The following is a 13,675-nucleotide window of genomic DNA, read 5'->3' as shown; positions in this document are numbered from 1 at the left end:
GACTTTGAACAAGGAGACTTGTCGGGGAGGGGGAGAAAAAGTGACAAGGTTTAATGCATAAATTAATGTCTAACAAAGTGAGTGAGTGATTTTTAATCAAATTTCGCCCCCAAACCCTAGACCTCATAGCATGACTTACGTCATACCATAAGGTAAAAACAAATAAGAAGAGCGTAACTATCCTTTACTGCTACGAGATTTATCAATGCTCAGGTGGCTGGCATGACGAGTTTCATAACTGTGAATTTAGGAGCAACTGTTAGAAAAATAATAATGGTCTAAAAATTCTTTTAAGGCATTTCAAAACATAAACGAGCCTATGAATGCGCCATTTAACACCAAGATTGTTCCATTGATAAGATTGATAAGCGTCTGAGCTGATGAAGACTGTACAAACCGATCGAGGATCGAGAGCAGTTTTAGCCGCTTCGTTCTGCAGTACCTGGAGGGAGTCCATTAACACATTCCTGTCGCCCCAGAAAATATCGGCTGAAAATTATACACCTATTTCCTTGCTATGCACTCTAAGCAAAGTCTTAATTGGAACGCTGTGTCTGTATTAAACTCTACGATCATGCTAAACAACCCATCAGTCCTCTCCAGCTTATGGCTTTTTGCGAAATCGCTCCTGCGTCACACAGCTGTTATCTGTTCTTAACACTATTAACACTAATTAACTTGGACAAAAATATTCAAACAGATGTTATCTACCTGAACTTTGCTAAAACCTTCAATTTCGTCGATTGCTTCAAAAGCTCAAACGATATGATGTGGAAGGCGGCACGCTCGCCTGGTTTTCAGATTACCAAAGTGGAAGATCTCAAAGGGTCATTTTGGATGATGTTGCTTCGCAATGGGCCCCAGTTACATCGGGAGTTGTTCAGGGCGGCCTACTCGACCCAGCTCTATTTGTCCTTTTTATTAATGACCTGCCCTTGAAGTGTCCTACCGGAAGGTACTCAATCTGCACCCTACGCGTATGACACCAAAGTGTACAGCTCTATCTCGTCTACAGCAGATTGTGAACGACTACAACAAGCTCTGACAAACCTCCATTCCTGGAGTTACGAATATGACATACGATTCAATGCCTCTAAATGTAAAGTTCTAACTATAGCGTGCAAGACTCTTCTCTAGGCCCTGAAAAGTTACGGCGCGCGTGCGAGGAGAAGGATCTGGGTGTAGTTATCTCGGACAAACTTAACTGGGACTTAAATACACACCTGATTACAGCAAAAGCAAACAAACGTTTAGGTCTGCTGAAGAGATCATGTCCCTTGTTAACTAAAGTGGTAGTAAGAAGGTCCTTGTACTTAGCGATTGTAAAGCCTCACCTTTGTTCCGCTACTGAAGCCTGGTCTCCTGCTCAGAAGTCACTAAAAGTTAAGGTTGAGCAAGTTCAAAGACGTGCCACCAGATGGATTTTAAGTTTGAAGCCAGGCCAAATGTCGTAGGGGGAGAGACTGTTCGCCTTGCCTCTTGCTTACGATAGAGAAATCAAGGATCTCGTTTTCTTTTACAAAGCTGTTTACGGCTACATTGATATCAGATTGACGTCTCTAACTACGTATCTTTTAACAATCATCCCCGTACACGCCGTGGTCAATCTGCTGGCTGTTATCTCACTTTTCCGGCCTGTAAGACCAGCACTTTGCAAGCTTCATATTTTGTCCGAATTGTAAAACTGTGGAACAACTTATGCAATGAAGCCTTCTGTAGTGGTTATACCTCTCTTAACTGTTTTCAATCATTTTTGAAGAACTTGTACAAGTCTCTTTTTTAATGCATTCTTTGATGAGGACATGGTCTACTCATGGTCAATTTCTCGTGAATGTTCATGTCACTAACTGAATATATATATATATATATACATATGTTTATATTTTATTCTTCTGTCCTTTAGATTTCTCTACTTTTAGATGACAGTTTGGTACAATCAGATTCTCCTACAATTAGATTTTCCTCTAACTAAACTAGAATTTATTCATTTTTTTTTACTTGTACACCTTTAAAATTCTTAATATAGTTTCCTAGGGTAGGCACTCCGCATGGGTCTGAGTGTCCCGTTCGTGCCCATCGCTTTTGGGCTTTAATTTTTTTTTTTTTTTTTTATGTTTGTATACTTTCATTTTGATCTTGCCCAATAAAGCTTGACATACCATACCATACCATGCCATACCATACCATACCATACCACCATGGTATTTACAAATAAATTACGAGCGTAAATGGGAAGTAAATGCTTCATCCTACACAAAATGCCAAGTCTCTTGTTTAACCTTCTTTGTCACAAAATCAATATAAAAAAAATATGATTAGCCCAAGATAGTTTGTTATTAGTTACAATACATAAATACTTAAACCTTGATTCTCTTTCTACAGTACACGTTAATGGTAAGACTAAAGTGATGTACCCTTCAGTTTCCTCGAGTCAGCGATAAGGATAAACTTAGACTTGGAAACATTAAGAGTAAGTTTGGTTTCCTCGACCTCCATAGTTCCTCAAATGAACATTGTTACTTATTCTAAACATTCTCAATGTCGGACCTCTCAGTATCACTAAGATAATCATCACCTGAATGTGGTTCTTTGCTCCGCCATTCCTGATCTTGTTGCTTTAGTAACTCGGACAAGTGATTCATCCGCTTTTCAGCCGAAATGAGTTCCAGTTCGAACCTATGTCTGTGGATAAGCTCTCTTGCTTCATGAGCTTTCTCCAAAGCCATAGCAACATTCTCCTCATAGAGGTGCTGATCAGACCTGAAAAGCAGATGTTTAATTTTTGTCCCAAGTGTCATGTTGTCTGCTGCTCCTCCGAACTCAATGAAGTCTAGGTGTAGTTTTGCCGTTACAACATCCTCTTTGCAGAGGGAGGTGCCGCTGTCCACTGCTTTCGAACAGGACTTTAAAAGCATAGCAGCCATTTTAACATGTACATACTCCTTAAATCCTTCATTGGATGTATAGTGACAAGCCATATCATAGGATTTGTAGACTTCTTCCTTGGTAGCTTGGGTATCCTGTGTAAGGTTCGTAGTTGGCAATGAGTTGAGCAAGGCTCCATAACTGTGACACAGTTCGGCTTTATCGTCACAGCAGTCGTGATATTCAAGAGCCCTGTTGGCCTTCAGAACGCACTTCATCGCATTCCCATATTTTCCCTGATGTTTGTAGATGGCCGTTAGAAGAGTTAAGGCTCGCCCAGTCAGAATACCGGGGTTTTCCAGACGTTGCTCCTCCTTAAGGATCATTTTCAATATGTTCTTAGCATCTTTAACCTTGTTTTGAAAATAAAGCGCCATGGCGCGCTCAATTTTGAGGCTTGCTTCCTTGTCAACGTCCCCGGCCAACATCTTCAGCAACTGAAGTTGTATCAACTTCTCATGTCTTTCAAATTCTCCTCTGTCTTGCAGACCTTTCAGTTGTACTCTGAGTAAAACATACTCTGTAGAATTCAGGTAGCCTCGTTTTGAAATAATTGGCATAGGAGAATCAATGGCCGGCGAACTTCTCCCTCTGTGTCCATCAATCGCCGAGTCAGCTTGCATACCGTAGTAATTTTCTTTATCGCACTCAGTCGTCGTATCACAACAATGATTCTTGGCACACCATTTACACTTCTGTACTTGTAATAGTTCGCTGTTAGAACCAGTCTGCACAGTAGCAAAGCCTATAATCTCGACACGTAGAACATTCTTGGTTTTTTCCAACGTCTCAGTGTCCTTCAAATTTGCATCCATTTAGAAGTGGACGCGGTTCACAGTTCTTGCCTAGTATTTTCTCAAGACTGCTGATGTGTTTTGAACTATTCAGGCTCATTCGGGAATGACCAGTGACCGGCCGAAAGGAAAATGAAACTAAAAAATGGAAAATAACTAAAAATAAATTTAAGTAAAAGGAGCCTGTTTGTTTGTTCAATCCGGGCCGTAGATACTAAAAGTTGGAATCACCTGAAACCATCTGAAACCACCTGAAACCGTCTGAAACCATCTGAAACCACCGATGAAACCACCGATGAAACCACCTGAAATTTACTTAGGCAGTGGAAGTTAACGTCACCATTCATCAGCTATATTCTGTCATTTGAAGTAAAATACCGGCAAAAAATCCACATATATTTCACTTTCGCAAAAACAAAGTCAGTGAAATTTTAGGTCACGCTATAAATTCGTCTCTGATTAAAAAGAAACACAATGTTCAAAATTTCCTTAGGAAGTTTGAAAATCCTCAGGCCTTCCTGGGCTTTTTCATATATAATTTGCATGATCCCGTTGAAAAAACTTCACTTATTTCTTTCGATTTCAAACAGTTTCTTCTTTGCATTCGCGATCGCATGTTGTTATTGTCACGCAAGTCCTTTGTCAAGAAATGAATTCGCATATTCCCGTGCAACTCCCAGCCCGTACAGCTAATTGAGAGTGTTTTCAACAAGAACAATGGAATGTTTCCTTAAAGACCTGTTTGTGGTGCCTATTCTGTACTGTAGGGTATTATATACGATATCCGTAAGCCGGGCTCCCTGTGGATAAACTCGATTGTTAACACTTATTTTCTGATGTTACCCGTAATTTTTTAGGTGCTTTCATTTTGTTTTAAATTGTTTCGAGATATTTTTAGGTAATTTCAGATGGTTTCCTTAGAAGCTTCAGATGGTTTCAGGTGGTTTCATCGGTGGTTTCATCGGTGGTTTCAGATGGTTTCAGATGGTTTCAGGTGGTTTCAGATGGTTTCAGGTGGTTTCAGGTGATTCCAACTTTTAGTACCAACGCAATCCGGGCCCAATTTTCATAGAATCGCATTTTATAGGAAAATTCATTCCCTGACGAGGGAATTCCTCAAACCAGTAAATTGCACCGAAAACCGATATCGCAACGTGCGATATCGGTTTTCAAATGCAATGTAATGAGGAATTCCCTCGTCAGGGAATGAATTTTCCTATAAAATTCAGCTTAGATCAGACTCGACCACACCAAGCAACTTTTGAGATACATCAGGGACAGAGTTGGAAATCTTTGTTAAGAACACGATCATACTATCGAGCGTTTAGGAGAAGACGGAAGTTGCGATATGAACTTCCAACAGTTGTTGTCATAAACCTAACATAATATTGGCAGATAACAAACATCAAACTGAAAGAGCGGATGAAACACCTTTTCACAGTCTTGCGTATCGATGTGAGTGAAGTGAGTGAAAACCTTTATTTAACTTCGAATTACAGATAGCAAACAACTATGCTAATATCTTCGAAGATATAAAAAATAAAAATTAATTAGACCAAACAACTATGTATAGAAATAAGATATTAAAATTAAGCTAAATTACTAAAAGAACAACAATCACGATTAAATTTAATTCGATTCACAGCTAGTTTAAATGCCTTCGTCGTAGGAGCGGTTCTAAGTGAGTTTGGTAACGAGTTCCACAGCCTGTTTACAGGCTGAATAACGGAAAGAATGTAAGCCATAGTTTGTAGTTTTAACACTGGGGACATCGAGAAGACGTTGGTCACGTAGGTTGTAATAAATATCTCTTTCATTGAGTAGATTCCTAATATAAACAGGGGTGTTACTGTTAAGGGCTCGATATAAAGTAAGAGTCAACCTATCATGTATTCTGCGGTCTTGTAAACAGGGCTGATTAATTTAATCCAATAATCTATCATAAGTGTTGGGAAAGTCATTGAAGACAAAACGGAGACATCTCTCATTAATTTTCTCCAGTTTATCAGCATTCTTTTTGCCGCAATGATTCCAGATGTCAGAACAATGATTAAGACGTGATAACATAAATGCTAGAGAGCCTGATCCTCAGGCTAATGATGTTGAAAGAGATTTCGCAAACACTTTCCAAAGCAAGTACACTGTCTACGAGAAGTCTGGCATTTACCTATTTTGCACCGTAATAACCGTCCGAGAAAATTAAGGCTCCTCACCAAGAACTGATGATTATGTTCGTAAAATAATTAAAGAAATCACTAGCCAGTTGCAATGATAGACAAGCTTATCTTCCTTGTTACCCACCCATGCCTCCATCTGAGTGAAAATATAGGACCGCAATGTGCACAATCGTCTTGGCTCAAGGTAAGGAAAAGCTTTTATAACATAACTAAAGTAAAGCGCACGCTCTGATTGGTAAATTTAGTGTCCCCCATTTGCCCATGGGTGTACGCTGCTGACGTGAGCAAATGCAAAGACTGGTAGTTTTCCGCGCGCGCTTGTTGTTTCTGGTCACGTTAGCTAACGGTTTAAAATCTCTCAATACATAAACACCGGCAAATAATAAAATAAAATTATCTAGGAAACAAAAATTGATATTACAGTTATTAAATTAATTTTAAAATAACTCAACAAAGAGATATTGCATTAGTTACAAACTTTTAAGCTTTGCCTTAAAGAGGGACAATGATTTGTTGTTTTTAATGTAGTAATATTAATTCCTTGCAGTTATCTCTTGAATTTCCACCCAAACCAAAATATTTAGCAGGGGTAGGTGTTACGTATTTCATTCTATCATTCTTTGTCAAAAGAGGTGGAGTCCAAAATAATTTTTACAGATGTAGTGAGAATTATATCCTGACTTCATTAAAATTTATTCAGGATTGAATTGCCCATTTGTGCCAATTTTCCACAAAGCCAAACTCCCTCCAAACTTCCTCAGTAAAGGAAACTGCACCTGATCAGTTTTGCTTTGATCAAATTTTTTAAATACCCAACATTTAGCAAAAATGTAATTATGAAGATTTAATACAAATTTATAATTAAAGTAAAGTTGGATCTTGAGCAGAAACTTTCTACTTGAACCTTCTTCATCACCACAGACTTCAGGGTTAGTACTTAGTTTTTTTGGTGACTTTGAGAAATGGACAGCAGTTGGTGAACCAGCAGAGAGGGTTCTTTCTTTTTCATCACCATATATACTTCTCTCAGAATTTTCTTCTTCAAGTATGGGGACACAACAAAGAGTACTCTAATTGCTGGGAGAATACCACCTCTAATTGACAGGATTAACACTTCATACAGTGGAATGCCATCAAAACCCAAAACTAGAAACAATCAAATAGAACATCCAGTAAATTATGTTATTATTCAATATGTCTTCTCTTAATTTGACAGCACTTTGAATTGAAACACATACTCTTACTCGCCAAATATTAATATTTGACTATTTGTTTATAACATTACTCACTAGCATGTAATTTCTCCTCATAATTTCAATTTATTCTTCAAGAAACATGTCATGAGAATAAAAAGGTTTATCAGCTAGAGAGTGTCACCTTGAAATCACCTTTAGTTACTGGTTTACAGGGAATATTTACCAGCTATGGAAAAATATTTAATAAATAAAATTTTGGGAGTTGAGAGAATGCATTAAAAAAATTTTGTAAATTGGGAATTAATGATGTATAAGAATTTGACCAAATAACAAATTCACCTTTTATAGAAAATGTATGCTTTAAAAATCATATAGTTTTTATCTCCACCATCAAAAAGTACATTAAAAAAAATAGCATCTTCATGTTGATCTAGAGAAAATTCACTCACCATGGGACCTCTTGTAGAACACTGAGAAGATATTAATGGCTATTAATTTTTTGACAGTGTAAAATAAGGGAAGTGACTTCAGGCCAATATCAAATGCATCTATCTGAAAGAATAACAATTATTTCAAAACTCCATATCAATGCCAGCAAGATTCAAGGATGGTAGATTTCCTCCCAAAATAAGTATCAAACAACATATACTAATCAAAATCATTGGTGGTGATGATGGTGCTAGTTCTTCAACTGAAAATAATTCAACCAATTTATTTCATCTCTCATTTAGTATTGTGCACTATTGTTAGACAATTAAAAGGGCCCTATTTCACTATATGGCTCACTACATTCAAAAGTTTGTTATACTTTCCTATTTGATTTGCACTCAGGGATATAATAAATAACTTCAGTTATTAACCAAGATTGTGGTCTGTACAGAACCTTGTTTTTTCCACTAAGCTTTTATGGCCCACACGCTTTGTGTTGGGGGAAAACACTTGGTCTGTAACTTAGCATACAGTCCAGATATCAAACTCAGTCAGTATACAGGTGCCAGTGAGTCAGAAGAGCACTTAATATTTGTACACCGCAGAGAAGAAATGCTAAGTTAAAGCTATTTTCATCAACCAATACATTAATCTATATAAGAATTGGCTAACCTTTAGCATCTAAGGTAATACAAACAATTGCTCTGACTGGTGGATTCAGAAGGCTTCAGATTTACTCATCAAAGACTAAGTTTTTCTTAGTAATGCGTACTTTTAAATGCGTCAGAAAATAGAGACAAACGCCCAACCAACATCTCATTAAATTCCATAAATTTTTCTTTTCATATAAAGTTTATAGACACAAGGAACTAACTTTCAAATTTTGTTTGGCAGTCAGAGAATGTGGAGGTATAACTAAGAAGTATGACTCACATGTAAATTGCATAATTTGTGGTTCTATATTACTTACTAGGGTAATGTCATTTAATTAGGACCTCTGGTACAAGAGCATAGGTACAGTTTTTCATCAGATCAACTTTTGGTTTCATACCTTGGAAAGGATGAAATGTCGAATAAGGGCAAATATGATTGTGCTTGCAAGTCCTGACAGTAATGGTGATATGAACCAAGATGCAGCTACAAATAGAAAACAATTCATTAGCCATAACTTATTTGCATAAATTAGAAGTTGTCAACAACACTCAACTGAGACTGTTAAAAAATACCCTTGAATTTCTCTATCAAATTTTTACTTTATTAATATGCATACGTGTATTGAAGATTTTAAAATCAATGTTACATTGATGGGTAACTGTTGTATTTAAAGTTTACATAATCAATTTAAAAAATAATCTAGTTTGATATGCTGTATTTTTTATATATCTATGATATCATTTTATCCTCCACAACTGCAGCCAAGACTGATGGATTGCTTCAGGCTAAAAACACTCAGCACTAAGTCCAAAAGTCTTCCACTTGACTCCTGCAAGCCCATGTGCTACAAATGCATAACTCATGGTGGCACCAACAACACTGTGGGTCCCTCACACAGACAGGTTAAAAAATATTGCAACTATCAGCCATATTCCTGTATCACTGAGAGCACTCAGCGAGCCTATCATAGCAAGTTGTTCAGTACCATCATAGTTAGTAGAGGAGACTGGGTCTCCTCTACTAACTATGGTACCATTAAAGGAGCCTATCATAGCCAGTTGTTCAGTACCATTAAAGGAGCCTATCATAGCCAGTTGTTCAGTACCATTAAAGGAGTTTATATCAATGATTCCTTTCCTTACTGTGTCTATAAACAAGAAAAACAAAAACTTCAATGTTCATTTTCCTTCTACAAATTGTTCTGAAGGATAACATCGATGAGTTATCATTTCTAGAAAATTATACTTAATCTAGTAAACTTATAAACAACAGACTTTGCTTTTTGTGATTTTGTAAATTAGACTATTAGATTACCACTGCCTCCCAGTTAGCTCAATGGATAGAGCGCTGCACTATTGTGCAGGAAGTCGAGGGTTCGAAACCCGACCGGACCAACACTCAAGGTCTTAAAATAATTGAGAAGAATATGCTACCTTTCTATAATATCAACAAATGGTTAGATATTCTAGTGTTCTCGGATAGGGACGAATAAATGGAGGTCCCGTCTCCTGCAGGGTAAGGGGTAGGAGATTTCCCACGCACAAGATTACTATGCAGGTCCACATCAGGACGTAATGTCTTGCCTACCCCTCAACCTGCTTTATTAAATAAACTATGATGATGATGATGATGATGATGTGATGATCTTCTGCCCTCGAAGTAAAGCTTTTGTTAGGATATCTCTAAAACTTTCTTTAGCGATGTGATAATAATAATTAGTTCGATGTCATTTCCACATCTTTATGTTCTTGAGGTTTGACAAAGCCGGATAAGATTGTGTTACAAAAGGCAATAATTTTCTTCCGTGCGCGCACTGTTTTCTTTGTTTTTGAATATATATGCTCCCCAGCAGAAAATAACTTCAGAGATATGTTCTCATTGTAAGTCTTGGAACGCGCAGGTAGATGAATCACTGCTTAAACTATGTCACTATCAAAAGAATGTGCCGCAGTATTACTATCTTTTAGATAGTGCTTTATTCAAACACTTTGCCGCGAGGTGATAATAATGTCGGAAAATTCAATGTAACGTTTTCACTGTTACGCATCGAGAGAAAGAAATTCAGTGAATAAGGTTCGGAAATTGCATTGTCATAGGAGATAGGAGATAGGTTAAGGAAGCACTTCTCCATGTTTTAGGTTTCTTAGTTTTTCCAAACTTAAGATATTCATCGAAATGTTTCGCTCAAATTTACAGAGTCCAGTGTGGAACCGCCATGTTGGTGGATATCTTTTGTCCACCAACCGTGATAGCGGCCGGAAATAGTGTAGAACATCTGGAACTAACTTTGGCCATCTAGCCCACTGATCATCTAGACTGAACCAACAAATATGTACATAAGGAGTGTTTTTTTCTTTTGGTGCTGGAACTACATGTATACGAACAAAGAGTTTTTTACATTACTTGAAGTCCGCGTGCCTGGTCATTTTGAAAAACGTCTTGTATCGGAGGGGAGTGGTTTATCAAAAGTCTTTGTTCCCAATGTAATTCAGAAAGGAGTGTTGTGCAGCTTTTAGGTGAGCGAACTGTTGTGCGAATTGTGCTCTGTTTTTCGGAGAGGCAACGTTTCGTTGACGGCTCCAGTATTGAACTGAATGTTGCCAATTTAACCATTTTTATTCGTGCGCAGGGATTAACCAGATAGCTACGAAGGTCAATAAGTACCAACTAACCTCCAATGAATATGGCAAAGAAAAACGATAATCGACTTCAGAATTTTACTACAAATAGTTATCATCCCCTCTGGCCTGCACAGGACTACGAGCATTGATTTTTTTTCTCTGTGCTTTTAATCGTTGGGGTCGTCTGCCAAATGCGGGTGGTGGCCTTTATCAGCACGTGAACTTTGCTTAATCTCATCATAATTTGACTTCCCGACAGAACATGAAACGTTTTTTGATTGACGTAATTCCCGAAGACAAATTGTGCTACTTTTAGATGCCAAATTGCGCAATGCTTTTCCAATCTAGGAAGGCCCTGTTTTTGCTGAGAGCTCCTCAAGTCATAGAAAGACTTAGGGAAAATGTCGCGCATAAGTGTTTGCAAAAAGGATGGATACTGGAAAATTGTCACTTCAAGCATGTTTATTTGTGCGCAGGCTATGAACTCGTAAGCTGTGGTGATTTAATAGGGTTTAAACGGTTGGTTAAAAGGCGAAGAAAAGAGGACGATGAAAAACAGAAGTGTGGAATTCAAATCTGCTTTGCCTATTAATAATCCAGCGTGGTCTTATACGCCGGTAAACTGATAAAAAGTGAGGTTTATTGCTTGCTCAAGGATGCAGTAGACTTTCAAGGACCTATTTTTTTGGCATCTTTTCTTTTCATGCCAAACTAAGCCTTCTTATTCTAGCAATAGTCTCAAGATAACGTTTTGGTAAAATATGAAAAACACGCGAGTTGTTGACAAAAACGTATTGTTCGACTGAAGTGAATTCTTTAGCCCGCCAATGCGTGAAAAGCTAATTGTAACCTGTGAACATAAATGACTCCCCCAGGTTTTCTTCTTTTCATTCGGGTCCTTAAATTTCAATCGCGTAAACATCTCCCGATATCAGTTCCACGTGGAGATCTGTGCTATCTTAAATATATTTCTGCTGACAGTCTCGTGAGACTGTGTAGGACGCTTTGAGTTATTCAGAGTGCTAACTTGACATGTGGTCACCCAAAGGCGTGATTTATTGGGAAAAATTTGCAGGTAAAAAACGATTTCGTTTTCATGCGAATGTGCCTTCTTTGAACGAATTAATGGGGTATGTATTGTCCAGAAGTGTTTTTTGTGCAGTCAGATTTGATACGTGATTTATTCGCTCAAAGACGCATCGTCCATCATTTCAAGCTGAAAGATCAAGCTGAAACGAAACGATTTTAATTAGACGTCAAATATATTTATGGAATATTAATAAAACAGCCGATTTCGTTGGCTTGACTTCGGGAGCGAAGATTAAAAAGGTTGTCCATGTTGACATCGGCTGCAGGTACGTTCGTGGCTGACCAGACCGATGCGGGAAAGGCAGATCCGCGGGCAGTATCTGCAGAGTAAGGTGGTGTCAGGAGTGAAGGTGCAGGCGGCGCGGGCTTTCCTCCTCTGACGCTTGTCTTTAAATACCTCACGTCTATCCTTCTCAAATTGAGCAGTGGCTTGGTTGATTGTGTGGCACCAGGTACCACGGTCTGTAGCCAGGTCAGACCACTCTTTGGGGTCGATGTTGCAGGAGCTGAGTGACTTCTTTAGGCTGTCCTTGAACCTCTTCTTTGGAGCCCGTCTCTCACGATGTACAGTTGAGAGTTCACCGTACATGACAATCTTAGGTAGGCGGTGGTCTTCCATTCGGGAAACATGACCAGCCCAACGGAGCTGGTACCTCAGGATCATGGCTTCAATGCTGGGAATCTCGGCCTGCTCGAGGACTCCGACATTGGTGTTGAAGTCACACCAGGGGATGTTGAGGATGGTCCGCAGGCAGCGCTGATGGAAGCGCTCGAGGAGGCGGATGTGGCTGCGGTAAGTTACCCATGTCTCAGAACCGTAGAGAAGGGTGGTGAGAACGACAGCCCTGTAGACGCAGATCTTTGTTTTGCTTCTCAGGCTCTTGTTGTTCCAGACTCGTTTGTATAGTCTGCCGAAAGAACTATTTGCCTTTGCCAGTCTGTTGTCTAATTTCCTTGTCCATCTTAGCGTCGGATGAGATGGTGCAACCCAAGTAGGTAAACTGCTGGATTGATTTCAGTTCTGTGTCGCCTATGCTGATGCGGGGAGGGCGGTATTCTACCTAAGGGGCAGGCTGATGAAGGACCTTTGTCTTTTTGAGGCTGACCGCAAGGCCAAACAGCTGCGAGTCATCTGCAAAACATGATGTAATGCGCTGAAGAGCTCGCTCAGTGTGAGCAACAAGGGCAGCGTCATCCGCAAAGAGAAGATCTCGTAGCAGCCTCTCCTCGGTCTTTGTGTGAGCACGAAGTCGCCGTAGATTGAAGAGACTACCATCCAGACGGTACCTGATGTACACCCCTTCGTCAACATCCAAGTCCATAGTAGCTTGCTTGAGCATCATGCTGAAGAATATGCTGAAGAGGGTCGGTGCCGGGACACAACCCTGCTTCACGCCGTTGGAGATAAAAAAGGGTTCGGAAAGGTCACCATTGAGTCTGACCTGGCCGCGTTGGTTCTCATGCAGCTGGATAACCATCTGTAAAAATTTGGGGGGACAGCCAAGACGTTTGAGAATAAGCCATAGACCAGACCTACTCACACTGTCAAAGGCTTTTGTAAGGTCCAATAAAGTGACATAGAGTCCTTTGTTTTGTTCACGGCACTTTTCTTGGAGTTGGCGGAGGACAAACACCATGTCCGTCGTGCCTCTATTGGTTCTGAAGCCACACTAGCTCTCGGGGATATTTTCTTCGGCGATGGCTGGTACGAGCCTGTTAAGCAGGATCCTGGCAAGTATTTTGCCAGCGACGGAGAGTAGTGTGATGCCCCGGTAATTGGAGCACTCAGA

General features: G+C 39.3%; 1 protein-coding gene and 1 pseudogene across 1 annotated transcript; both read right to left on the bottom strand.

Moving 5' to 3' along the window:
- Nucleotides 1-1,783: 1,783 nt before the first annotated feature.
- On the bottom strand, nucleotides 1,784-3,953 carry LOC148738272 (uncharacterized). The gene has a single exon (XM_088747621.1). The coding sequence runs from the start codon at nucleotides 3,738-3,740 to the stop codon at nucleotides 2,526-2,528; it is 1,215 nt and encodes a 404-aa protein (XP_088603747.1). The 5' UTR covers nucleotides 3,741-3,953; the 3' UTR covers nucleotides 1,784-2,525.
- A 2,635-nt stretch (nucleotides 3,954-6,588) lies between these two features.
- On the bottom strand, nucleotides 6,589-12,504 carry LOC111325819 (uncharacterized; annotated as a pseudogene).
- Between the last annotated feature and the right edge of the window lie 1,171 nt (nucleotides 12,505-13,675).

This window comes from Stylophora pistillata, chromosome 2 (genome assembly GCF_964205215.1).
Source record: "Stylophora pistillata chromosome 2, jaStyPist1.2, whole genome shotgun sequence".
Lineage (NCBI taxonomy): Eukaryota > Metazoa > Cnidaria > Anthozoa > Scleractinia > Pocilloporidae > Stylophora > Stylophora pistillata.
This window is presented reverse-complemented; position numbering and strand designations above follow the sequence as displayed.